Source organism: Vespa velutina, chromosome 3 (assembly GCF_912470025.1).
Source record: "Vespa velutina chromosome 3, iVesVel2.1, whole genome shotgun sequence".
In the NCBI taxonomy this organism is placed as follows: domain Eukaryota; kingdom Metazoa; phylum Arthropoda; class Insecta; order Hymenoptera; family Vespidae; genus Vespa; species Vespa velutina.
Genome location: NC_062190.1, coordinates 1592590 through 1620000, shown reverse-complemented (window position 1 = coordinate 1620000; position 27411 = coordinate 1592590). Strand labels below are relative to the sequence as shown.

At 27.4% G+C, this 27411-nt stretch overlaps 5 protein-coding genes across 11 annotated transcripts in view; 1 reads left to right on the top strand and 4 right to left on the bottom strand.

Annotated features, from left to right (window-relative positions):
- Window positions 1–993: 993 nt before the first annotated feature.
- Window positions 994–4938, bottom strand: LOC124947881 (FAM172 family protein homolog CG10038). 4 transcript variants are annotated; one of them, XR_007100535.1, is made up of 10 exons: window positions 4773–4938; window positions 4514–4589; window positions 4205–4320; window positions 3753–4082; window positions 3548–3667; window positions 3357–3458; window positions 2025–3285; window positions 1549–1949; window positions 1336–1420; window positions 1189–1241 (listed from the first exon to the last, which is right to left on the bottom strand). XR_007100535.1 is itself a non-coding variant. In XM_047490622.1 (8 exons), the coding sequence occupies exons 1-8, from the start codon at window positions 4851–4853 to the stop codon at window positions 1141–1143; spliced, it is 1005 nt and encodes a 334-aa protein (XP_047346578.1). In that variant the 5' UTR covers window positions 4854–4933; the 3' UTR covers window positions 994–1140. The 4 variants fall into 4 exon arrangements, 2 of the variants coding, with proteins under 2 accessions (XP_047346578.1, XP_047346577.1); XR_007100536.1 differs by having other exon boundaries at window positions 2107–3285; XM_047490622.1 differs by lacking the exons at window positions 1549–1949; window positions 2025–3285 and having other exon boundaries at window positions 994–1241; window positions 4514–4582; window positions 4772–4933.
- A 584-nt stretch (window positions 4939–5522) lies between these two features.
- Window positions 5523–13162, bottom strand: LOC124947749 (sorbitol dehydrogenase-like). Its single transcript, XM_047490329.1, has 8 exons — window positions 12897–13162; window positions 11128–11161; window positions 10885–11045; window positions 10644–10807; window positions 6537–6721; window positions 6219–6397; window positions 6030–6151; window positions 5523–5921 (listed from the first exon to the last, which is right to left on the bottom strand). The coding sequence occupies exons 1-8, from the start codon at window positions 12948–12950 to the stop codon at window positions 5771–5773; spliced, it is 1050 nt and encodes a 349-aa protein (XP_047346285.1). The 5' UTR covers window positions 12951–13162; the 3' UTR covers window positions 5523–5770.
- On the top strand, window positions 7231–10489 carry LOC124947748 (protein claret segregational-like). Of its 2 annotated transcripts, none has more exons than XM_047490327.1 (5): window positions 7231–7313; window positions 7983–8995; window positions 9079–9376; window positions 9478–9755; window positions 9828–10489. In XM_047490327.1, the coding sequence occupies exons 1-5, from the start codon at window positions 7239–7241 to the stop codon at window positions 10279–10281; spliced, it is 2118 nt and encodes a 705-aa protein (XP_047346283.1). In that variant the 5' UTR covers window positions 7231–7238; the 3' UTR covers window positions 10282–10489. The 2 variants fall into 2 exon arrangements, with proteins under 2 accessions (XP_047346283.1, XP_047346284.1); XM_047490328.1 differs by lacking the exon at window positions 7231–7313 and adding an exon at window positions 7370–7526 and having other exon boundaries at window positions 9828–10488.
- An 804-nt stretch (window positions 13163–13966) lies between the features above and the next one.
- Window positions 13967–18507, bottom strand: LOC124947630 (dynein axonemal heavy chain 1-like). Of its 3 annotated transcripts, XM_047490048.1 has the most exons (10): window positions 18349–18507; window positions 17105–17651; window positions 16798–16974; window positions 16477–16728; window positions 16220–16372; window positions 15747–16015; window positions 15441–15667; window positions 15172–15353; window positions 14929–15052; window positions 13967–14184 (listed from the first exon to the last, which is right to left on the bottom strand). In XM_047490048.1, exons 2-10 carry the CDS (start codon window positions 17420–17422, stop codon window positions 13967–13969), a joined length of 1920 nt encoding a protein of 639 aa, XP_047346004.1. In that variant the 5' UTR covers window positions 17423–17651; window positions 18349–18507. The 3 variants fall into 3 exon arrangements, 2 of the variants coding, with proteins under 2 accessions (XP_047346004.1, XP_047346005.1); XM_047490049.1 differs by lacking the exon at window positions 15747–16015 and having other exon boundaries at window positions 15441–15621; XR_007100459.1 differs by lacking the exon at window positions 15172–15353 and having other exon boundaries at window positions 14087–14184; window positions 18349–18456.
- Window positions 18460–27411, bottom strand: part of LOC124947522 (dynein axonemal heavy chain 1-like) — a 38492-nt gene continuing 29540 nt past the window's right edge. The window contains exons 31-48 of the mRNA XM_047489796.1: window positions 27185–27400; window positions 26886–27110; window positions 26632–26794; window positions 26211–26380; window positions 25929–26137; window positions 25268–25370; window positions 23433–23561; window positions 22963–23083; window positions 22770–22829; window positions 21461–21591; window positions 21151–21256; window positions 20890–21044; window positions 20625–20804; window positions 20045–20435; window positions 19647–19918; window positions 19207–19517; window positions 18900–19125; window positions 18460–18542 (exon numbers count right to left, since the gene is read on the bottom strand). Coding sequence (XP_047345752.1) covers window positions 18522–18542; window positions 18900–19125; window positions 19207–19517; window positions 19647–19918; window positions 20045–20435; window positions 20625–20804; window positions 20890–21044; window positions 21151–21256; window positions 21461–21591; window positions 22770–22829; window positions 22963–23083; window positions 23433–23561; window positions 25268–25370; window positions 25929–26137; window positions 26211–26380; window positions 26632–26794; window positions 26886–27110; window positions 27185–27400 — 3189 coding nt within the window. The 3' untranslated portion in view covers window positions 18460–18521. The remainder of the gene's footprint in view (window positions 18543–18899; window positions 19126–19206; window positions 19518–19646; window positions 19919–20044; window positions 20436–20624; window positions 20805–20889; window positions 21045–21150; window positions 21257–21460; window positions 21592–22769; window positions 22830–22962; window positions 23084–23432; window positions 23562–25267; window positions 25371–25928; window positions 26138–26210; window positions 26381–26631; window positions 26795–26885; window positions 27111–27184; window positions 27401–27411) is intronic.

Here is a 27411-nt window from a genome sequence, read left to right as displayed (position 1 = left end):
ATCGATCAAGTGTCTGACAAGCAGCAAAGCGTGGCGATTAACGTCCAATGGGGAGCTTCTTTTTTTTACCGCAGTTCTTTATTATTAGACGAGGAAGCATCGTATGCCGAACTCACGGCAGAGGGTGAAAACGTCGAGGCGTAAAGATCCGATCTGAATTTAGCGTAAGATCATGAAGATCGGACCATCCTAGCCCGAGGGTTACGTCCTATCGCTTTCTACGATATTGACTTCTCGCTCTTGTTGTTTCTCTTTTTTTTTTTTTTTCTTTTCTTTTTCTTTCCTTTCGCCGATATACTCCTCTCTATTCGCACATTACGTTTTATGATATATATACATGACTCATGCTTTCTCTTATAAAAAATAATATTGCGATTGATATCAAAAACTATCGATAGATAAAAATATTGTCTTTTGTCTTATCGAAGGATACCTTATTTTTTCTTTCTCCAGTGTTTTATATATATATATATATATATATAAATAATAATACGAAGAGGATAATAATGTAAACGTTTTATCTATAATTATTTACTTTGCGATAAATATATACTCGTATTAAGACAAAGTCATCGAAAATAAAAAGAATATATATTGGCTTTATTAAAAAAGAAATAAATTAATAAATGAAAGAAATTTGAAATTAAACGATTTATATCCATGAAACTGAAACTTGTAATCAGAAACGACTATGATCATATCCACGTAGCATTAAGCGCCTTTATTGTGTAGTAGGAGAACTAAGAGACATAATATAATTACTGTAATGCAATTAGCCGAGACGCGTGATGCTCTGCTTTTTGTCTCTGGAAAACGGGCTGCTCTTACGAGAGATTAGATCAACCAAGTAACCTTACCACATAATCAGGAGCATCTGTGCAAAGTTAATCTAGATTACTAGCTAACTATTTTCGATGAACATTGGATTTTACTTGAAGATCTAAAAAGGATTAAGATTAATTAGGATGAATATATATACATATATATTATATATATAGTATATAATTGTCGATATTTTTAATCCATAAAATACAAAATTTGTTAATTCTATATTAATTAAAATAAAATAGAATAATGACGTAGTATAATAAATAATAATACAATTTATAACTATGCCTCTAAAAAATAAGTCCTCTTTTTTCAAGCCTTTGTAATATCATGTATATTTCTATAACGATCTTCTATAAAACGAAAGAGAGAATCGATGCACGAAGATGATGACATCTCATGAACGGTATGACCTATATAAATCGAAAGTATTATCGGTATATGTATTAATGTCGTTCTTTTGTCAAAAATAAATTTAAAAGAAAAAGAAAAGAAAAAAAATCTTACCAGCAGAAACTCGCTCTATATCTCCACTCGGACAAAGCACTGATGTATCCAAAGGCTTATCCGAACATACCCAGTTTTTGGATATCTATAATTACAAAGAAACGAAATAAAATTTTAAGAAAGAGAAAACAAAAACGAAAATATAAAAAAATAGAAGAAAAAAAGAAAAAAGAAAAAAAAAAAAAAGGAGAAGAAGAAGAAATAAAATCCTACCTAACATTACTCGATCATAAAAAAGGATATAGAATATCGTCGGAAGTTACAACGCACTTTCGTTTTTTAAGGCTTCCAAAGAAACATTCGATTTCTGACCATCTGCAACCGCAAAAACGAAACTAGAAGATGACGTTTCCGTAACGAAAATACGATAATACGTTCTTCTTACTTCGTTGGTATATCCTTACTCGCAAGAAACTATGGCACGTGCTATCGAGAAGGAAACCGCAACATGAAATCGAATATATGCGGCTCATCCAGACGAGGATCGCTTTAGGGAACTATCCTCGATTGTCGTCCGACCAAATCAATTCCATTTGCTGTTTACTCAAAAGCGGCTAGCGTTACGTAAACATAGTCGATCACTCGAACATGAAGCTATCACATTATCCGTACACCTGATAAACGTATATATATATCGATATGCTTACTTGTTTGATTAACATCGTGCAAATAACCATCGTGATTATTACCGTAATAAAGGACATTCTACGTTCCTTTTAAGTAAAACGATCGTCGTAGTAAGCACGAGAACGTGCCATCGATTCTCTTTACCTGCGCTTCGCGAAGTCCTCGAATCCCAGCAACTAATCGAACCAAGTTGAGCCTAAGTTAAGTTGAATCGAGTTAGACCGCATCCTCGGGGGAAATGTCGTCGATTATATTTGCTCGAAGTACCGAAGTTGTGGATAGAAAAAGAGAGAGAGAGAGAGAGAGAGAGAGAGAGAGAACGCATTGGTACAAACCACGGTTGGTACTTCTGTTTGCACCGGCACTCTAATTGATTATTTGACGTCTCTGATAATGCGATGGTCGCTCTACCATTCTCTTACCAGTTTGCTATGCACACTGTAAAATGGGACTGATTTTGCAATGGAACGAGTTGCAAAATAAACAGGTGTTAAAGATTTTTTTTTTTTTTTTTTTTTTTTTTTAAATTAGAAATATGAAGTAACGTATGCCATTATAATTTGCCTTGTTTATTTTTTTTTTTTTTTTTTTTTTTTTTTTTTTTTAGGTTTTTTTTAACTTGTTCCTATCAATCGGTTTAAAATGTACTTTTAAATCGATTTAAATGTATAAAATATTAAACATTAATATTTATACGTTTCATTCTATGATCATTCTAGGCAATAGTAGATCAAAGAGTTGTTCGTATGTACATATGTACATTTATAACAGATGATCGGGCCCTTTATTTTTTTTTTTTTCGTCATAGTCGAAATACAAAAAAAAAAAAAATAGGATATCAAATAGATTTCGAAGTACGACCACCGACCGAGCATATAAGTACAATTCAATACCACTTAAAGGCTATGGACTCTATAGAGCTAATACAAGAAGTCATACTGTGCGTCTCACTATCATTGCAAAATCTACAAATCGATGGCTGAATAAATGTCATTCATATGAATGAATGTACTATCATCTGGCAAAATTAATTTACCATTTTAATGAACGTTTTATCTTAATTTCTATTTAAGAATAAATTTTTATAAATATTTTTTATATACGCTTGAATTTTTTCTATAAAATCGATTAAGTATGTTTCCGCTCTTCTCAACAGACAATATTCAATTGTAAACTCCATGAGTAAATATACCACATACCGAGTGAAAAGAGAAGCTGAAGTACCACTCGGTAACGTAGAACGCTAATAAAGAGAACCACGCGGAGCTTTTGTCGATCGGCAAGCCGCAGATGGTCAAATCATCTCTCTACATCCATTTTCTTCTATTGATTCAGTCTCAGTCGTTATATTATCGCAATAATAGATTATCAATTTGATAATGTTGATAACGTACCTTCACTACATGTTCAAATCCTTTAGATGGTACAATATGTACAGAATCTGTTAACCCAACTGCAAAAACTTTTCTTTTAAATTCCTCAACATGATCCATTGCCTATAAATAGAAAATAATAATCATTGAATTAATAAATATTATTTTAATTATAAATATAAATAATAGAATAATAATATCAAATAACTTGCAAATTTAACTATGCACTCTCCACCGTAGCTGTGTGCTACTACAGCAACATATTTGGAATTTGATGGTCCAATATAGTCATTCCATACTGTTTTCAAATGTTCATGTGGATCTCCACTACCCTGTTCATAAATTTTTTATATTCCTTATAAAATATATTACTCATATAAAATACATAACTTTATTAAAATAAACTTTAATAGAAACCTTAATTTTATTTGGTTTCCCTTTAATTATTCTGATGTTATCATTGGTATTCAATACAAACAATCCATAACCCAAATCTTTAGCTTTTCTAATATATGGTATTTGAGTTCCAGTAAAAAGGCTATCATTTATAATTAAACGTCTAGCCCATTGTCCAGCTCTGACAACACCACTACCATGAATCAAAATTAATATTTTTTCATTTTCTAAAGCATCATTTGATGCAAATATAAAAGACCTTTTGTCTATTGTAACAGAACTTTGTTTTGGTAATGGCAATCTATTTAAACCTTCTTTTTCCAACAAATTATATACATATTCATTAATAACCTGTAATTTAAGCATTATATACGTTGTAAAGTAATGATATATATATATATATATATATATATATATATATATATATATAATGATTATTAATATATAAGCATCATTAAATCAATACAACTTACTTCACCTAATGCTTCATAACGTTTTTGGTTGTATTGTGGATTTTCGCTTACATTAAACTCAAAACCTTCATTAATCAATAAACCTGTTTCTGTATTTAATTTCTTTAATCTTCCATCTATTATTAAAATAAAAATGTTTAATGTCAAATTGATATCTTTCAAACATTTATATATGTTTTATGTATTATATAGAACAAGCAATACATATATTATACAAAACAAAAATATATATGCATATATATATATATATATGTACATACATATATATATATATATATATAGGTATATAAGAATGAGCATTGAGCATACCTGCATCAAAATCATATCCAAATTCATTGAGAGACTTTGGAAAGTTAGAACAGGCCATCGTAGTCATGCCTAACAACTGAATAAAATTAATATAATAATATTCAATGTAAATATAGTTCAAAACATTTTATTACTTTATTACAATATAACCTTATTATTTTATAAAGAATAATAAAGTTAATAATCTTCATATAATTAATATTTAAAATATAATATAATAATGTAGTTTTTCGATAAAAATAGAAAAAATATACTTAACTGCATTTATTACGCCGAAATATTGAGGAAAACATCCATAAGCATTAATACCTGTTTTTCGAACGATATTTCGAAGTGACATCGTAAATCAACAATGGCGCCAAATGCAATTCGATTAATGAAATAATATCGAAAAATTATCGATACTTTACTAAAAAAATATTGAGCTCTAATTTTTCTCTTTGATATTATTCGCGAGAAAAAGAACAGTTGTTTTACACAATTTTATGAAATTACAATCTAAAATAAAAAGAATAAATAATTTCTAAATTTTTAAGAAAATTTGTTACAAAATTTTGTTATTTAAATTGTTATAATTATACACATATGGATTACATAAAAATCAATAAGCCAATAAAATATAACAACCCATTTTTATTTTAATTTAACCAATAATATAATTTTTTCATTTCAACTACAGTATTAATTTACAATAAAAGACATAAAAACTGAAACACAGTTCTCATTTTGTAGATCATATATACGTATTTTGAACTACAATAACATATATAGATATATAGATATATATATATATATATATTATCAAAATTTAATAATATATATATTTTTGTGTTGATTTTCAATAAGTATATTCAATTTCTGATTTTTATGTATTAAGAGTTTGTCACGTTTGTAATATTATAAGTTATAATTTTAGATTAAATTTTAAAACATATATTTGTACAAACAAATGTATATTGTCAAAAATATAAAAACATTTTTTTATAAGTCGCAATTTCTATAATTTATCATCAATCAACAACTATATTTGCAGTTATTTATAAAATATATACTTTAAATTTGTAATATTATTATACATATCAGATAAAATCTGTCTTCAGTTTTAAGACTACAAGTCTGTAATTTTTTCATGTAAAAATATGTAAATGAAAACATATATTCTATTTTTTTTTTTTTTTTTTTTTTTTTTTTTTTTTTTTTTTTTTTTTTTTTTGTATATTTTACTTTAGCTTAATTTTGAATTAAGCTATTATTTCCTTATTTGCAGTGGATCATAACTTTAATTACACCACTTTCTGATTTTGTTTGCGCAAATGCTGCAACAGTATCCTCTATTTTGTAGTTGTGAGTTATAAGTGGTTTCACATCTATTTTTTTGGAAGACAACAGTTCTAACGCATCACCATAGCTGAAAATTAATTTCATTAATATGTATACACATAATATGTATATAATATGTAAATGTATAATTATAAAGTTAAACTAAAACATTATTTTTCTAATAGATAATACTTACTCATTAGCATATCTAAAAACACCTCTAATGTCAACTTCTCTTACTAATGCATTCATAAGTGGAACTTGTACTTCAGGAGGACCACAACCAACCAAAACAATTACACCACCTGATTTAGTTACCTGAAAGAAATTATTATAATGTATGATTTTGTTTAATAATTTTGTTTAATATAAATATCATACTCACTAATATAGCTAAACGTATTGATGCCTGAGCACCAGATGCATCAATTGTCTTATCAGGATCATCACCAAATAGTTCATGAATTTTTTTTACATTTTCATTTTCAGAAACCTCACGTTCCATTAAATATGTCTCATCAGCTCCAAGTTTTTTAGCTACATCTAATTTATCTTGCTTTATATCTAAAAATAATATTTATTTTATTTTAAACAAGATTTATAGAGAAGGTCTTAGTGGATTAAAATTAAAAGTAAATTAAAAAGAAAAAACAAAAAAAAAAGTAAAATTTTTATAAAAATTCGCTACTGACAAATAACATACCAGTAATAATAACTTTACTAGCACCCATAGCTTTAGCAACTAATAATGTTACTAAACCAATTGGTCCAGCTCCTAAAATTAATACTTTGGAACCAATTCTTACATCCGCACGTTTGCAAGCGTGAACACCAACCGATAAAGGCTCCATAAGAGCTCCTTCTTCTAACGTTATATGATCAGGCAATCTATAAAATATAATAAATTAAAACATATTATAAGAATATTCAAATTTTTCTATCATACAAATTATTAAACAATGTAATAAATGAATCTAAAGGCTTAAACTGTCAATAATAAATTTCAAATAACTATCATTAATATTTTATTAGTTCATTCATTAATTTTCATAATGATTTTTAAACATTGCGCGCGTTCGTAATTATTCCGAATTTGTTAATACACATAATTATGACACATTTGTATAAAAATAATTGATCGCAATTTACATACAAACTTTATTACATTATTTATCCTTGTAAAAGGTAATAACGAGAAAATAATTTTTTATTGACTAATCTGAATATTAATAAAATAAATAATAATTAATATTTATTATTGTACGTAACAATACTTGTTACGATGTTTTCATAAAACTTATTGAATTTCTCGATAGATGTCGTCTCGAAAGGTTGTCGTCTCAAAAACAAATGAAATATCATATCTCTTTTACATATTATCAATGATTATACTTATATCGTTTACATGTATTCTTATTGGTCGTTACGTGATAAGGCACAGATTCAAATAAGAAGCGTGTGTCTAACCGTCGTTCTTCAGGTATGAAGAAATAACATAATAGAATAGTCTGCATGTTTATCATTGTAAAGTTTGATATACAATATATATTGGTAGTTTCAGAGCAGTTATTTGAGACATTTTATACTTTAATAGCAAATGGAATGTATATTTGTGAGGAAGTTTAATAGATTTATATAATTGAAAGTAATTGTAAAAAGTGTTTTACAACGAAGGACTGTTGTAAAGGACGAGGTTTGCTTTATATTATTATTTATAGTAATAGAATTATTTCTTAATGAGTACATTTGTATGAAATATTAGAGAACGTAAAGTCTTTATTAGACTTAACGTAATATTCATTGCTTATTTTGTATTGTTTTATTCTTTTTCTTTTTTTTTGTCTTTTCTTCTTTTTTTTTTTTTTTTTTTTTTTTGACTATTCATTAGATCTCTTTTAAAAGAGAACTTTATAGAAGTTTTGTGTGATGCATTTGAAATATATTAATAATAAATTAATAAAATTTAGTAATATTTCATTATATTTATTATTAAAGCATGATTTATGTGATGAATTTAAAAAAGCGCACATAACTTTTGTATGAAAGAACGTGCGAACGGACATGTAATTTTTATAATTAGAAATTAATATATATATATATATATATATATATATTTCTTTTTTTTGTTTTCTTCTACAATACTTAACAGATGGAATCTCGATTACCAAAACCTAACCATTTCTATAAAAAAGCTACAACCTTGATAGATATAGATTTAAAAAAAAAAAATCCAAACATGACAAAGACTCAAACTGGCTTATCACGTGCAGTGAGCAGTGCAAAACTTACAGATGATACGAAGAAAGATAAGAATCTGTTAAATAATGATGGAAAATCTAATAATGAAAATGAATCTTTACCTCAAACTACACGTACAAAAAATATTGCTGCAATTACAAGATCTAATGAGGCAATCAAAGCCATGAAAAGGCCAGGAACAATTGTGACAAATGCTAATACAAAGAAACCAAAAGTTAAGGTTATAACACCAAGAAAAACATTGAAAACTGCATTGAAAACAAGAAATGGTATAAATCGACCTACAGAAAATAATACTAACAATAAGACTACTGCTACTACTACTACTACTACTACTACTGTCAATAAATGGGATTATAAAGGTCGTTTTGCAATTGTTAATGGCGAATTAATCAAATTGCGTGGAAATTATAAAGAAATATCAAGCAAAAATGCAGAATTGCAAAAAATGATAGATGACTTAAGAGATAATGGGAATACGTACAAATTAAAATTACAGGAATGTGAAACTTTAAAAGCAGCTTTATCTGAAGAACTTGAAACGACAAAGGATGAATTTAAGCAAATACAGAATGAAAAGGAAGACTTTGTTAAACGCTGGACAAAGGCAGAAGAAGCATATAAGAATGTAACTAAAGAATTAAAAGAACTCCAAGATCAATTTGCTGATCAACAAGCAAAATTACAAGAACAAACAATTGAAACTGAAAGAGTTAAAACTAAATTGGAACATGATGAAAATCTTATTAAAGATTTAACTATTCACAAAGAAGAATTACAATCTCTTGTCCATCAGATGGATAAAGAACGTAGAATCCTTCATAATACTATACAAGAAATGAAGGGTAATATAAGAGTATTTTGTCGTGTACGTCCACGAACTCCAAAAGAATCTTCAAAATCGTAAGTTACTTTATTATTCGTGAAATCTTTATTATTAATTCATTATTATTGAAATATATATTATATTTATTATGTTTTCACAGATTATGTTTTATAAAATTCGTTGATGAATGTACTATAGAAATAGGAAAATCAGATGGTTCAGATATGGCTAGTTGCAGTGGAAAAGTAAGAAATTTACGGCAAGAATTCTCCTTTGACAAAGTGTTTCCACATAATGCATCACAGGCTGATATTTTTGAAGAATTATCTCTTCTAGTTCAATCTGCTCTTGAAGGATATAATGTTTGTGTATTTGCGTATGGTCAAACTGGTTCTGGTAAAACGTACACAATGGAAGGAGAGCCTGGATTTGATACAGAAGGCATGATACCCAGAACGGTAAACAATACGTACTCGACATAATTTTTTTTCTTTAAAGATTGATTTAAACTTTGTTAATTATCTTAATAAATTTCTATTTATTGTCATAATACTTATAGGTCCGACACATATTTAAAGAGATGAAAGAATTGGAACTTCTTGGATGGGAATACCGAATAGAAGCAAGTTTCTTGGAGATTTATAATGAACATATAGTTGATCTTCTTGACTCGCAATGTAATAAAATTCATGAAATACGTATGAGAGATAATAGAGGTCATGATCTTTATGTGAGCAATCTCAAAGTTGAAGAAATACATAATGCTGAAGAATTACAGGAATGTTTATTGACCGCGCAGCGTAATAGAGCTGTTGCAGCTACTAATTCAAATGAACGGTATGTTTAATATTATTTGGATTAGAAGTTATTAATTTCTTTAAAATATTAAAGGCAAATGTAATTTTTTAGATCATCTAGATCTCATTCAGTAGCACGTATACGACTAATTGGTGAACATAAAACAAAAGAAGAAATCTGTATAGGAAATCTTAATTTAGTTGACTTAGCAGGTTCTGAAAGATTAAAGGGCGAAGAAGCAGCTAGAACCGCAGAAACAAAGAATATTAATAAATCGTTAGCTAATCTTGGTAACGTTATTCTTGCACTTTTAAAGAAGCAAGAACATGTGCCATATAGAAATTCAAAATTGACACATTTATTGATGCCATCTTTAGGAGGTAATTCAAAAACCCTTATGTTGCTTAATATATCTCCTTTAGATGAATGTTATAACGAAACATTGAATTCCTTAAGATTTGCCAGTAATGTGAATAATTGTAAAATAAATGTTAAAAGAGTTCGAACTGCGTTACCAAATATATCAAATACTAATTTATCATCTAGTTCAAGCTCAGAAATATAATGCAAATTTATAATATTAATTTGTCAAAATATTTTCGTATAAAACAATATTTTATTTGAGAAATCATTATCTATAATGTTTTAATACGTAATTAAGATATAAGCGAAATACACATGTTATACCCATCTGTTTTTTATCATATCATGAAATTGCAAATAATATAAAGTAAGAAACAATATTATATGCACAACCAAAATACGCAGTTAAATAAATTAAATATTTCCTTTTTATATAAAATAATAGATTTTGTATTTCTCTTAATATTTAATAATAAAAAAATCTCGTTACTGTCTTTTACCTTTTAATAATTAATCTAATTATATATGCATGTATAGATTAATAATATATTTCAAAAGACTTACTTGAAACAAAAATCAGCTGCGTGTTTGTAAAAGCGTCTTAAACTGCCGTGTACAGGAGGAGTAGCACAAAATACCATGTCCTTACATAAATTATAACGGCCGTTTTTACAGAAACTACATAATCTACAAGGCACACCAGGTTCAATGGCTACACGATCACCGACCTATTTTTAAAACAAATAAAACAATACTTTATATAATAATCTTATTTAATTCAATAGTTCAATGAAAGTATTTTTACCTTCAAATTCGTCACATTTTTTCCAAGTTTAGCAATTACTCCAGATGATTCATGACCGATAATCATTGGTTTACGTAAAATAAAATCACCTATTCTACCCTTTTCAAGATAATGAACGTCCGATCCACAAATTCCAACACAACTCATTTCTATTAACACTTCTAAAAATAATAATGACAATTGAAGACAAAATTGAAACTTAATTACAATTATCACTAATCATGATTTTTCATTTTTACTAACCATTGGCTTCTGGTTCCTCAATAGGTGTTTGTTCCTATAATAAATAAATAAAATATTTACAAATTATTATGAATAAAATATTATGTGTATAGATACATGTATATATATATATATTTTTTTTTATTATTATAAATATTATATAACATATCCATGTAAAGTATAGATATATATATATATATAAAATATATAGCAATCTTGAGTGAGCTTTTGATTTGAAACCATTTCTTGCTTATTTGTTATCACATACATGAGTGTTTTCATTCTGATAATAAGTATTTGTTTAAATATTACATAAGTTAATTACTCCGTTTTAACATTGAAATCATTAAACACGTAGAATAATAAAACCTTCTTAATTAGCTCGACTAAGAATCATATGTACATGGCATTCAATAATTTATTTAACTGCAGCGTCAAGTACTCTATTCAAGTTTCAAGGCTGTCGATGCACTAGATTCATTACTTCTTTTGCAATGCTTGTCATTAAACATAGTTAGCACATTTATGCATGTAAATGTATTTAAATTATATCACGATTGAAGATTATTTCTATTGTTATCATTATTATTATTATTATTATTATTATTATTATTATTATTATTATTATTATTATTATTAAATGTATTTTTATTTAGTTTTATCATGTATACGTGAGAAAAAATTTTCATCTAAAATATTAAATTTTTATTATTTAACAATACGCTAAGATAAACATTCAAGTTCAATATAATCTACATGTTAATAAACAATAAAAAATTTATTCCTTATTTGATTTTTTTTAATCAATATCAGAGAGTTTATTTATATTAATTCAATTGATATATTCAAGAAGTGATAATATAGAGATAGTTGCATACGTCATAGAAATTATCGATCGACTGTAAGTGTGTGTGTGTGTGTGTGTGTGTGTGTGTGTGTCGCAAGGGTCAGGGATAAATTCAACAAATGGATATATATATTTTATCGTTTGATTATAACATCTACTTTAAATAAATACAATTACGTAATATAAATATTTTTTTATTTATCAAATAGATAATATATAGAGAATATTCATCTATTGATATCTAAGCAAATATTTTGTAGCTCATTAAATAAGAATGTTTATTAAGAAACTTGTATGTATAAAAATTAAGTAATAAATTTTTACGACTCTACGTCAGCTATAATAAACATGTAAAAAAATACTTTTTTTTCACTCGTGATTTTTTTCGAACTATGAAAGAAGATATAATTGTTTTTTTCTTTGTTTTTTTTTTCTTTGATTTCTTTTTCCATTTTTTTTTTTTTTTTTTTTTTTTTTTTTAATGGATTCATTTTCGGATCTTCACTTTTTTATTTCTATCAAAATCATATCCAATGAAATATTGTTACTATGCATATTTTATGAGATAACGTATAAATATATATTGTTAAATAAATAAAAAATATCAATATCACAAATACGCATTATATAAATTCGAAATGAGATGATCATATAATGTTAAACACATTAAATATTATTTTAATCAATAAAATATAATAGAAATTATTTTGATGATAAAATTTCAAGATTCTTATTACGAAAAATATTTCAAAACTTTAACACGTATTAATATTTCTTTTTAATAACAACATTATAATAATATCTTTTATTTCATAACGAGATTCATATAAATTAATTAATAAATATAAAAGCGATATGAATAAGAAAAAATTTTCTATGAAAATAAATATTGTAAAAAGTATTTGTATCCAAAATACGATATTAAATTTTTTTTTTTACTTACCAGACGAATGTCATTGATGCCGTAAAGTATGGCAGTGAGATTATCCTTGGCCATGATTTCGGTCTTGTAGTTTAATAAATTTTTCTTGAAACTAGAGATGAATTCTTTCGTAATTAAAGGCACTTTGTTGCTTCTTTGAGTAACGGACGATGGAATGACTCTTTGAACGAGATAACATCACTCCTTATATACGAGTTCTAAACCGTCAGATCTAATATCACTACTGTTTGATTATCTTACGCGTCTGTAAAGACGGTTTTCGAAGTATTCTATGCCGATTCGTCTGAGTTTCCTTCTAGCCAAGCGCGCGCATATACCTTTATGTTGCTATATTTACTTGACATTAAACGTATATCCATAGCGTTCAAAATAAATTATTATCTTATAGAAATATCATTGACAAATCTAGAACACTTTTAGATTCTTTTTTTTTGTTTTTCTTTTCTTTTCCTTTTCTTTTTTCTTCTTCTTCTTTAATTAAAGATAATTATATAATTAAAATGATTTCCAATATTTTTCATGATAATATAATCATTTAAATAGATTTATATTAATAAGATAGAAATAGATCTGATAATATTTTGCAATAATGAGATAACGTTAGAAAAGAAAATTTTATTTATGCTCAAATGATATTTTAAAATAATATTTATCGATGTTAGTTGCATTAATAAAAATCAACGAATTATGAAAAATAATAATACGTAAAAGGTTAAAGAGATCGGTAATGTGTTTAAACTTTCCTTGGTTGATAATTTTAAGTCTAATTTTATCTTATCGACGTACGTAAATAGAAAAAATGGACTCTACGTTATCGATAACGGAATTATCAAATTCTATATTATCAAAAAATGGTAATGCTTTATATTTGTTAACAATACATTCAAAAAAAAAAAAGAAAAGAAAAAAGAAAAAAAAAGGAAAAATACTTATCATTCGTGTTTATCATAAATGAAAGTTCATATTGAAATATTTTTTTTTTCTTTCTTTTTTTTTCTTTTTTTTTTTTTTTTTTTTTTTTTTTTATTATCATTAATAAAAACATGCATAATTACATAGAAAATTTGTTTTTAATAATTTAACGCACATATCATTGCTACGCCTCGTTTTATCCAATGTGCTTGTGGATTTTTGCTTGGTATTTCCATGGCTAAGACAAAATTTGTCGAATGTCCCGTCGTACTTAAAGTACCAGCTCGTGCAATCGTTTTATATACGGGACATATATAAATCTTATCCTCGAACACTTCATGATTTATTTCTGGGAGTAAAAGTATAGGAGACATCTCTAAAAAAATTATTTAAATCCAATGAGATGAATTAAAATTGATATAAAAAATATTTCGAAATATTTTTCAAATATAATGAAAGAGATATAATTAAACATTTTTTCGTGATACTGCTCAAAAGAGTGTTTTCGATTATCTTTTTATTCATTATTCTTTAGTCATTATTCTTTTTAAATTTAATATATTTAACAAACTTTTTTGTAATTTTAAGTTTTTTTTTCTTTTTTTCTTTTTTTTTTTTTCCTTTAATTTAAATAAATTTCAATGAACGTTTTTCCAAATCGTTGGATTGAGATAACATGATCGAAAAAATATGCTTGACCTGTACGTTCAGTTGATTTTCATATCTGGAGTTACATAAAAACAATTGATGAGAGAGAGAGAGAGAGAGAGAGAGAGAGAAAGAGAGAGAAATAACAAAAGAGTTAATTGCTTGAATTATTCTTTCTTTTGATAATCTTCGTAATCATTCGCAAATATTTCGAATAATTTATCGTTCAATCATATGACGTTAAAACAACCACGAAACGACGTCTTAATGACATTCATTTCTTAACGAATATTCAATAATATTACAATTTACAGCTAAGTAAATTGAATAAAACATTGAAAAATTCTCATTTCTTTAATATCGTATTATTTCGATACGGAGGATACTATTTTATTAATTAAATTTATCACATTTGAAAATTAGGAATGCTTATTTTGAAACATCCTGTATAACTATTACGCTTTATATTTACCGGTATACAATTCCTTTGGATGTGATTCTTCTAAATAGGTTCCTCCCCATCGGCAACCCTCAAGGAATAAACCGTATACTACACAACCATCCTCTGGTTTATGCATTGGCTTTGAAGATAATACCTTTTATATTAAAAATAACATTTCAATTAATTATACTTTTACTTCATTATTCTCATTAGATAAAAATAATTAAAAGAATAATTTTGTTAATAACGAATAGCATTGTTTTTATTTGTTACCACAAAATTAAAGTCAATCGTATCGATGGAAATAACATATTTTCTCGCATAATTTTGTAATGTCGCTGTTAAAAATGCTTGTGGAAAATAAAATCCCGAAATCCAAAAAGCCGATGGTATACCATTGTCGTACCATGCGTTAATAAATTTGATGCGCTCTTTCAAATCAAGAAACCAAGCTCCTAATTCAAATAATACGGATTAAAAAAAAAAAAAGAAAAAAAAAAAAAACTAGTTATAAATTCAATGAGAAAATTAATCATACGTACCAAGTGGCTTCAAAGAAGGATAACCTTTATCTTGCCAAATTATTGGTATCTTGTTATTGGAAATATTTTTATTCATTGTTTCCAAAATTTCAGACATTACAACTGAACCCTTTAATGCTTTCAATAGATCATCTAAAGATGATCTTATCACTTTTAATAATCCATTGTATCGTTTGGCTTCCTGCAGTAATACCGTATTAAATGATTCTTGATATAGAACAGGATACCTAATATTACAATTTTCTATTATGAATAAATAATTAAATAAATATAATTAACAGTTATCATTTATGTTCTTAACAATACTTCTTTTGTATAGCAATCAAATCAAAAGACTCGGGTAACGTGCTTAACATTTCTTGCGCTTGACGAGTAGCGATATCTTCAACGCTTACTTCTATACTACTAATCTCTTTCGGTTGTAAATTAAATAGGGTTTCGAGGCATATATATGCTTCAGCTTGTGCAAAACTTATATCTGCATTTGAATGCATTCCGAAAAGCATTGGATCGTCATTGAGAGGAAGAGTTGTAATATATTCTATGTATTCGTTGAATGTGCTGACAGCCGGTAACTATATATATAAATATATCAAAAATGTTTTTCAATATATATACGAATTCCTCATTGCATTTAATATATATATATATATATATATATATATATATATCTGATCTTTTTCATTTCTTCAAAATTTTTTCACTATAAATTCTTCATAACAAAATGAATAAATATATATGTATATATATATATGACGTATAAAAATATATAAATATACTTGATAATAAATCCCTTTATCATCGAAACGAAAATAGCTTGAAACTACTTCGAGTTTATAATAATCCTCCAATATCGTTAAAACGCATCTACGATCCCAATCGTCCGTTATTCGTCCACCATAATTGATGTGTCCAGCGGTATAAATGAGAACCTAAATGATTCATTAAAAATGTAATAAATTTATTATTGATCAATCTAATTGAATATTTGGTAAAAAAAAAAAAGAAAGAAAAGAAAAGAAAAGAAAAGAAATACCTTAAATGGTATAATCGTATATTCCATGAGGAACATATGTAATTGTGACAAACAAATAGCTAAATCTCCGCTTGTAAATTCATATGGTATGTTGAAACCAAGAGAACCGAATTTACGTCTTTCCAATAAAAGTGAATGAAACAAGCATAAGGAAAAAACAAGATATTTAAACGGTTCTACTTTTGGATGCTCCGATTCAAGAAAATTTTTCATTTCGATGACTTGTGTCAAATATGCTCGAAACAAATTAGCCTAAATTACAAACGAATACAATGAATACATTATCCTTTATAACAATATTTGCCATTTATCGATTTCTACCTTTACACCTCTTGGAGGTTCCATCGTCATTTTGTGACCATTCTGTAAAATGCTTACAGGAAAATCTGGCGACGGAGCGGAGGTTAACCATAAACGAAAATCACGATGCGTCTTTTCTGTTAAAATTTCAACTAATGCTTCCAAATGCGGCATCCAGCTTGGTGCTAAATGACAATTCTAAAGACATATAAAAATAAAAATATGTTCATATCATTTACTTTAGAATATTTTACATTTACAAATTATAAATAGGTCTGATTAATATCGATTACTCAACTTATGCAATGAAATATGATTTCTTTTTTACCTGAAAAAATACCCAATATCCAAGTTCTGCGGACTGCTTTAACATAGCTTCCGCTCTTGGTCCTTGCCCTTGTCCAAGGGATATGGAAAATAATCTTTTATCCATCTTTTGCTTTTCCGCAAATGTGTATAACTGAACAGCTGGATCTGTACCAGTAGATAGCACAAATACCAAAGGTGTAATCGGAGTTGATTCCTTGTAAAGTGCACTGATTTCCGTTGTTTGTGGTTCCACGAATTCTTTACCCAAATATTTACTCAAGTACATTTGTATAGCATTGATAATTTTATCAGGACGAAGACACTTCAGGACTAACATTTTTTCAAAATCATCCAGTTTTGTTTGCCAAGGTTCAGGAAATGCAATTCTTAATATAATATAACATACTTAAATGTAGTTATTTTTTTTTTTTTTGTTTTAACCATAAGACAACTTAATAAATATTATCAAATCATCAATATAACGAACTAATGTTTTATATAAGTATCTTTTCTTACAAATGTGCTTCTTGAGTATCAAATATATATTTGAATGGAACCAATAATTGCTGAAAGGATATAACAAATTCTTTGAAATTTGGAAGAATTTCTAAAGCCTGAATCTCTTTCCAGCATCGCGCAGATATCCATTTTGGATCTGGATTTGGTAAATTCTGACAAATGGAAAAAAATTTTTCACTTGCATCGCAATAGTTGGATGAAAGAAAATTTTTGCTTTAAAACTGTTATTCCATCATTTAACTTATAACTGATATTTCATAAGAACAAAAATAAATGATTGATTTCGTATGATGATAATGATTTAAATATAATGCGACAATAAAAGAAAAATAAAATGATAATGAAACGATAAAGATCCATTTATATACAACTGTGCCGTGGCCGTTCCGTGTCACGGTGGTTCATCAAATTTGAATGAATTATCATAATTTTATATGTAACAGATTATACATTATCTGCACCGTGTTTCTTATCATTCATAGCTTAGGCGTCCTTTAATATTATTTAGTAGTCAACGTTATTTTTTTTGTTTCCCGGTTTGACCATGGAGAGACATGGCCGCAACATGAATTCAAATAAACATGTATGAACGTATCTTGTCTATGTAACACTATTGATTTTTATTCGCATCAATTTTGAAGTATCAATAATACCTGGACAGTCTTTAATCGTATATAAATATTCGAATACGAAACTCCCACGGTTGTTTATAAATGGACCTTAAAAAAATATCACAATTTTTACCAAAGTAGGGATAACTTCAGATAAGAAATGTCTCCATTCGACGGAATCTATCAATTTTGCATTAACACGAATGCGAGCACAAACAAGGAATGCAAAGTGTAATTTGTGTTTTTCGAATAGGCTTCGACAAACGTTACAAAACAAGTCGAAAGTAAAACGTTTCAGAATGTTAGCTATTCGTTCATCAAGGTTACCTGCAAATACGAATAATAAATATTTGAACGTATAAATCTCTATTAATTATTACTATAAGATTGTTTACTAACTAGTTTTCTCGACAGAAAGTATACTGTTATTAAATATTGAGATAAACCATTCTAAAGAATATTGATACATCGTATCTATATATTGTAAATCATAAAGGCAAAAAAATAATATTTGTGCTCTATCCGCAACAGGAATATATAATGATCTCGTAGATTCTATATCCAATTGAGTTTCTTCCGCTGCTTTAACTTTCGTCTGTATTATGAATACGATTTTTTGTTTGTTTAATTCATTCCAAAAGTGAACATATAAAAAATTTCTCTCTTAAATGCAATGAAAATAACCTTTATCTCTTCGCTCTTTGCTTTAGAAGCGTCCAAAGTCAGGATTAAATCAATATCGTCAACCGTTGAACCCTCGGAAGTTGTTAACTTATATAGAATTCTATCTTCGAGCTCCTTCAAATCTTTCTTCATTTCCGCATTAGATATTATAAGAGAATTTCGAATTTGTTCGAGATCTGGACGTTCTTGTATCGTCACTAAACTCATCATTTGATCGAGAAGACCGCTGTTATACATATAAACGAATTAAATATTAATTGATGAATTTAATATCGATTCAAATGGAATAATTAGTAAACATGTTTACCTAGCGGTTAATGCAAAATTTACCAACAACACCTTTACTAATATTTCCGGCATATAATGAGGATTTGGTAATTTTGTCGTCAAAAACAGACGAAACTCTGGATTATATGGAACAACGTTATCACCTACTTTAATACTTATTTGCCCAGCGTGCTTGAAATATGATCGCATAAGAATAGGATCTAAAACGGATTCAAATTCGACACCAACGTTTTCTATCAAGCACGGTTTACCAAAGCGAATACAACTTTCAAGTACATGTAAAATATCTTTGCTCATCATCTTTGTAATAGATAAACCAACATCTTTGTACTATAATTATAGTAAAATAAATTAAAAAAGAATTAATTTCTATGTTAAAATATATCGATTTAGACGATTAAAATTTCATTAAAATTAATTAAAAATATATAATGTTAATATTAAAATATTAAAACGTACCGTTTTACGAATCCATTTATTGGCTTGTCCTTGTGGATCGATAAACAGTGGCCATCGTTCTGAATGCACTACCAATACAGCGTTTTCAACAGAAACAAGGTCTCTTGGTAAACCGTCCAATTGCCATCTTCTAATCAGTACTTGATCACCTAACGTCGATATGGGTGTGCAGTTCGGTGTATGAGGTACTCCCTCGCCTATAACTTCATACCAAGATGTCAAAAGAGTTTTCCGATAAACATCGGTAAAGGGTGTCAGATATGCTATCGCACCTAATCATCGTAAAACATTGAGAATAAGATTTATAAGTTAGATCTTAATTACAAATCAAACATCAGTAATATCAGATATGATATATAACGTTAAAATAAAAAATAGTAAAAAATAATATAAAATACCAGAGGATAATAAAATATCTCCTACGACATTTTTTAACGATGTTTTCATTTCAGAAAGAGTGAACGTCCATCGTATTTGTTCTTCCGCAAGTCCACTAACAAGTTTAACTGCCCTCGTCATTCTTTCCTCACAAAGCTGCTTTTGCCTCTCTAATTCTGCTTTTTTATTTTCCTTATCTTGCAAGGTATCTTTAAGGTTTTGTACTCTTCTCTCTACTTCCTGCAATCTATTCATAGCAGCAACCAAAGCTTTCTCCGTTTCTGCCAATACTTCTTCGGCCTTTGCTAATGTCTCCATTTTAGGCTTAACTTTTAGATTCACAAAGTAATAGTTGTACATAGCGTGTATCCAGAGACAAAGTGAATGACAGGCTTTAGAAACTTGAAGAATCTTTAAAACAATAGCTATTATTATTTAACGCATATATATATATACCATTATATCGATATTCAATATAAAAGTGATAGAAAAACAAAAAAGAAAAAAAGAAAACGTTAACGTGTGTGCGTGTGTGTATAAGTACATATGTATATATATATATATGTATGTATATATATATATATATTTATTAAATTATACCTTTGAAGGTTGAAAATTTGGATCCTCAATATAATGCTTCAGTTTATTAATCATCTCTTCGGTTATGTTTTCTTTATTGAAATTTACCATCATATTTAAAAAATGTCCAGCATCTGCCAGCATTTGACTACCGGGTGTCCAATAATCTAATATCTTTTCACCAGGTTGTTTACCTGGTAACTATAATCAAAAAATTATAAAAGAATTATATATCAATTATAATTCTATCATATTATTTAAAATTTAATTATTGTATAAAATTAACCCTATTAGGTTTCACGTTATTCACGATACACATAGCTTCGATAACGAGAAGTACTCCAACTGGTGGTCTTTTCATAGCTTTCACCTCAGTAATATCACCTTTGTTCAATGCTTTTAAGCTTGCTTCAGCAGCATCAAGCATTGGTTTGGCTTCACCTATGCAGAATAAAAATCAATTAAAATGTCCTTAACCCGTTTCCAGATAAATATTTCAATAGTAATGTATTCTATATAGATAGATTTCACATTAAAAATCATGTACTTAAGTCAGTTTCAGCTTCATCTCTGATTAATTGATTCTCGTTTTTTAATTTCGTAGCAACCTCCTCCTGTTTCATCGCCTCTGCTCTTGTTTGCTCAGCCTCAGCCTAAAAGAATTTGTGTTTTCTTCTTTTTTTTTTTTTTTTTTTTTCTTTTTTTTTTTTACGATAAAGCCTTTCATAATTCACACGACAATTATATAGATTAGATTTCATCGAAGATAAAACGATGAAATGACAGAAAGAAAAAAAAAAAACAAAAAAAAGCGAGAAAACATAAATGAATAATTATTTGTATTATTGGATACTCACAGTATCTTTTGTGATTTGAACTATCATCTTTGCAGTTGCCATTGTTGCTTGTTCCAGATCAGGTTTCATTGCCTTGAGAATACCTTGCATCTCCTTTACTTCTGCCTCCGTGCTTATAAGCTTATTTAAGCCTATCCGTAAAGGAAGGTAACGTCTATTTAGAATAACGTTATGCTAATATATACAAATTGATATGAGCTTATCCCTTAAAGGGGAGAATAAACGAGAAATTGATTCTCTGTTTTTCATTGTTCGATTACATTTTGTAACTTATTTCATAATTCGAGTACTAAGTTATTCGAGATTCACTAATTTTCCAACGAAATATTTTTAAATAAAATTTAACTGTATTAACTTGTTTAAGATTTATGATAAGTCTTACAATTATTTCTCAAGTTTTTTCAAAAAGTTAAAATAAAACTTGAAAACTTCGAGATGTAATGGAACAAACTGTGTCGAGCTTTTAATAAATTAATTTATTTACGACTTTAATTAGTAATTCATATCTATGTCTTTCGTATATGAGACAACGTTAAATATTATAATTTGAAATCTTAGATTTTTTTATGTATATATATATGTCTGTATTCGTATAGCTCATTCGAATAAATTTTGTATAACTATTTCTACCGTCTCCATCGTAACCGAAATCGATAGGACAAACTTAGAACGTGTTTCCAGCAGCCATCAGACGGGGTATATTTAATTTCTGGATTATTTAATCATTGTTACCGGTCTTTCACCTTTGACCCTTTTCGAGATGCGGTTAATTAAGTTCATAAATCTTTAAACATAAGATGATCCGTTTTAAATTGATTCGTCGTAAGAAAAGTGTACACGTCTATCGATAAATTTTAAGCAATATTTTTAACAACCATAACCCAAAATTATTAAATATAATATTATTTTAGAATTTATCCTCAATTAAAATTTTATTTACATATAACTATACGATATTTTAATCGAACATATATTCATTTAATGTATATAAACCATGTATAAGTATTTATTACGTTCATTCCCAAATTTAATTACCAAATAAATAAGTTAGCGTGGGAGTATATTCATGCCACGGAATAACTTCGTATTTTCACTTTAATTAGTAATGTTTCATTAGCAAGTTAATTAAGCAAGATATTTTGTCGTGAAAACAATTCGCATAGTCATAAAAAATATTGCAAACGGATTAAAAGATATATACCTGTCTAAGAGAATTTTTTTAAAGATATACCTTGGACAAAAAAAAAAAATTAAAATGATATATTTCATGTATCAGACAAATGATAAAATATTTTCAAAGTTAAATTACGCTCATATAGTTCGTCGCCACGTTGTTTATCTTTAGCGAATGTTGCATCATTATCCGCTTCTGATATGATCAAAACAATTTTTTTCAACGTATTATTTGTGTCCTGCCATTACTCACAAGTAGTTGGTACATAATAAAATTGAAAAAAAAAAAAAAAAAAAAAAAAAAAAAGCAATTACTTTTGATTGCTTACCCGTTGATAGGCGAGTCATTCCAGAATGTAGGTCCTGTTTCTTTTTAGATAAGAGACCACCGTAACCGGATAGTAATTGTAAATAAGAGGTAGGCGTTACATAATTATGTCGATTCAATTCCTGAGACAAAATATTTCATGATTTACAAAATGATTTATCTATTTAATTGAAAACAAGTGAGAGATAATATTGAGCCGAACATTTTAATAGGAACATTTGAATATTTTAATTTTCTTATAAAACAGATACACGATGGTTTTTATTTCTTACAAATAAATTGAATTTTGCTTTTGAATAGAAAAAAAAAAAAAAAAAAAGTACAATGATAAAAAAATGTATCGATCTGATTAATTTTTTCTTACTGACATATCTCCCTTAATAATAAATAACATAAGATATACTGTAGGCGTTCCTATTTAAATGTCACACCTTGTATGATACGATTTTATTTTATACTTTTAAAACTTACCATCAAAAAACGATCACTCGCTTTTATCACGCTAGAATGCATAAATTGACAAGTCTTTACAATTGACTTTAGGACAGTTTCATTAATGGATTCATCTTTAATATCCGCAAGGAAATACATTGCAACAGCCTAAAGTGAAAGAGAGTTATCGAATATTTATTAAGATGGAAATATTAAAACGACGCGACGATCTTTATTTCGAACTTTTCTCATTAACATTTTAATAAACATGAAAGAATTGTATAAATATTTCTATTGTTTTAAAGCATCATTAAGTGTATATGTGTTTGTGTATGTCTGTGTGTATGTATTAAAATTTGATTATTTACAAGACTTTCCAGTGAAGTATAAAAAAGTTTTCATAATGTATATGCGTAAGTAATACCGGCCTTACTGAAAATTCATTTTATGCCACTTTTTCTTTCGGTTCGTAAGATCGTTTTTTCTTTTTTCTTTTTTTTTTTTTTTTTTTTTTACATGTCTAAAGAGCAATTTATATAGTCCTAAAAAAAATTCCGGCATAAATCATTCAGAACCGAACTTTTTATCACGTACGAATTAGTATTCTCTTCGTACCGAGATTTATACACTTAAAAAAAATTGCTCGATATTCGTTGAAAGTTTAACTCATTCTTGAAGTTTGTAAACCTTCTGCGAAATTTCGAATCACGCATTTGCAATAGATATATTCGTACAATAATTAATTTCAATTAAAATTTTATAATTTTATTTATTTGTGAATATTTATGAGATTTAAAATCTACGCATATACTTAGACATCTGTAGAATAGATTTAAAAAAAAGAAAAAGAAATGGAAGAAAATATTTTTGAACTCTTTCTAAGCGTAAATAATAATAAATCGTAAATGTAGAACAATTAATTGACTTTGATTTTAACGGATAAACTGTCAAAGAAATTTAACAAAAATCAATATACTCATTTAATATATCTTTCGTAACTTTTAAGATAAATAAAAGAAAGAGAAGAATTTATTGCAATACATTTGACATTAGGTTTTACTTTTATTTGGAAGTATACTTTTAATCTTCCATGTGTCACATAAAATATCTTACGAACTTTTTGAACAAAATGAAGTTGTAAAATAAAGTGCCAATCTTCCCAGTAATCCCCAGGACATTTGATATGTCAAAGAGATGAAATTACGTTACAACAGTATATCAACAAAAATTAATTAACAAAATTAATGTCCTCGATAATAAATCTTTCGTTGATTTTCCCTTTGATTTTATAATAACTTTAAGCCTGATGGTATTTATGTTTTTATCAAATTAATGATTATATTACTCGAAATCTTTTTCTCATTAATCAAAAAATGTTTTTTTTTTTTTTTTTTTTTTTTTTTTTTTTTAATGAAATATGATGCAATCGTATCATCCGATTTAAGCTTACTAACAATTTGTACATTTCCTACCATTTTTTAATTATTTATTCTGTAGATGTCTGACTATTAAAAAAAAAAAAAAAATATATATATATGTCGTCAATCTCGTAAATATTCATTATTAAATAAAATTATAACAAATTTTAGTTGACAATAATCTGTATAGGAATATTTTTTACACTTACTTTAATAAAAATTAGTCAGACCAATTTAACTTTGGGTAAATAAATTTGTAAGGATTATTATGACGTTAAAAGGGATCCATCAATAAAAAGGACGATAACACAATGCTTTTCATTTATTAAGACTTTGTTACGTCAAGATAATACCTGATACTTTTTGGTAACATGGGTTACATCTTACTTATTTTGTATGAATTAACTATCATAATTTTGATTCATATTAGGATAACACGGAAGGAGCAATACAAACCTGTAGAGCTGCATCCGGCCACGGAAAGAACCAATCGATCGTACAGCAATTCACGAGAGCAGGAAATTGCCTAATGCGAGCCCGGAATAACTCACCGATGGGACTACAAGTTGTCAAATGAACATGATAGAATTAATTAATCAAAAAATAAAAAGTGATGTAAATTTTCATCTTTTTTCCTTTTTTGCAAGTAATAAAAAATATCGGGAATAATAAATGTATTCGTTATTACGAACGATGAGTAATAACAAGTAAAAAATTTCTCTGGTCCTATGGTCAAGCTATAAAACGACCTAATCGTACAAATAAAAGGAGTATACTACAAGGCAAATACTTCCGCAAATACATGCGTAGATATATTAAAGAGTAAAGCGAACTAATTCGAGGGTGAACATATACTCGAGAAAATCAATATGCGTTCTAATCAAACTATCTCTATTCAATTTTTGTATCGTTTCTCATTCATACTTGTAGGTCACATTATATCGTATTCAACTTTATCTATCTATAGGAAGGAAACTTATATGTTCATATAATGATTGTTGAGCAAAAAAATATACTTTCTTTCGAAGTCTTTAAAAATGAACGATAAAGTTATTCGATGATGCTTAATGATATTTTTTTTACTTTAGAAAAAAAAAAAAAAAAAAAAAGAACATACCTCATCGTAATCATAGTATGCAAATTGTTTTTGATCACTTTCAGATACGTCGAAAAGAGATTACTTCTATTGATTTGTAATCCAGCCTCTTGAACCGGGCCACGCATCGCTTGAAATATTTTTTCTATTTCCTCGGAACTATATATATTTGGTACGTCGCCATTGTTTAATATATTGTTTAAATCTTCTAACATGAAGTCGCCTTTTATCTGCAACCCATGAAATATGATGAAGTAAAATTGATATATTATTTTTTCTCCGTTAGATCGATAAAGATATTACTTGAGTATCCGAAAATAAGAAAACCATTATTTGATTTTCTAAACCTGATTTTAACATCATATTTTTGATATCATCACGCCAATCATGATTTGAATAAGCTTTACTGAGTTCTATCTGAAAGTAATTATATTCTCGTATATGACAAGAAAGCTTCGTTAAGCTTTGTCGACCTGCATAATAAAGATATAATCATAAAATCCATGTAATCTTTGATTTTTATAAGTATAAGGTTGGAAACTATGAAACGGGCGTTGAATGATAATAAATAATTAAACAAAAACGCCCGTTTCATGGTTTCCAATTTAATACTTATATATTAGATTGGAAACTATGAAACGGGCGTTGAATGAAAATAAATAATTAAACAAAAACGCCCATTTCATAGTTTCCAACCTAATATTAGTAATTTCTATCTTAATACCTGATCCACCCATTCCTAATAAAAGTCCATTTCCTCGAGGTTGTCGAAGGATACGTATAATTCTACAAATATGATCTACAGCATCTTGAAATAATACTAATCTCATTGGAGCAGTTGTTATGTTGTTATAATCTTCTAAAAATTCGAGAAGAACGTGTTCTATCTATAATAAGAAATTTATAAAATATATTGTAGGCGTACGTTTTCTTTTCCATTTCTTTTCTTTTTCTTTCTTTCTTTCTTTTAATAATTACCTTTCGAAAGTTGGTAATTCGTTCGTATTGTCCAGAAACACCACAAAAATCACTATAAAATAAAACTTTATCTTTTGTAAGATCGGTTATATCGTAATCGAATTGTTCCTTTAAAGTATCATTTAAAAGTTTGCTGAACCAATTTCTATCATCTTGATTAATCAAACGATCGCTAAAGACACGTGTGTTTTCATGATACCACAATAAAAATAAATGTTCATAACTCTACAATAAAGATCAATAGAAATTTAAGAATTATTGTAATCAAATCTTGTTCCTTTACAGATTGAATTATTTACATTAATTTTCGTTGGATCTGCCATGAGAATACCTTGAAATACTTTACTAAGATCTCGAAGGTTGTAAGTGTAATGAGATTTGTCAGGCGTTGGCAATAGTTCCCTGCATATTGTGGCAAATATATTAAGTGTAATATTTACTATCGACTTTAATAAAACTATATAAGTTGGTGTTTTCGAGAGCCAAGAATTTAAAATAATCCCAAAGATGTTCGCCTAAGGAAGAA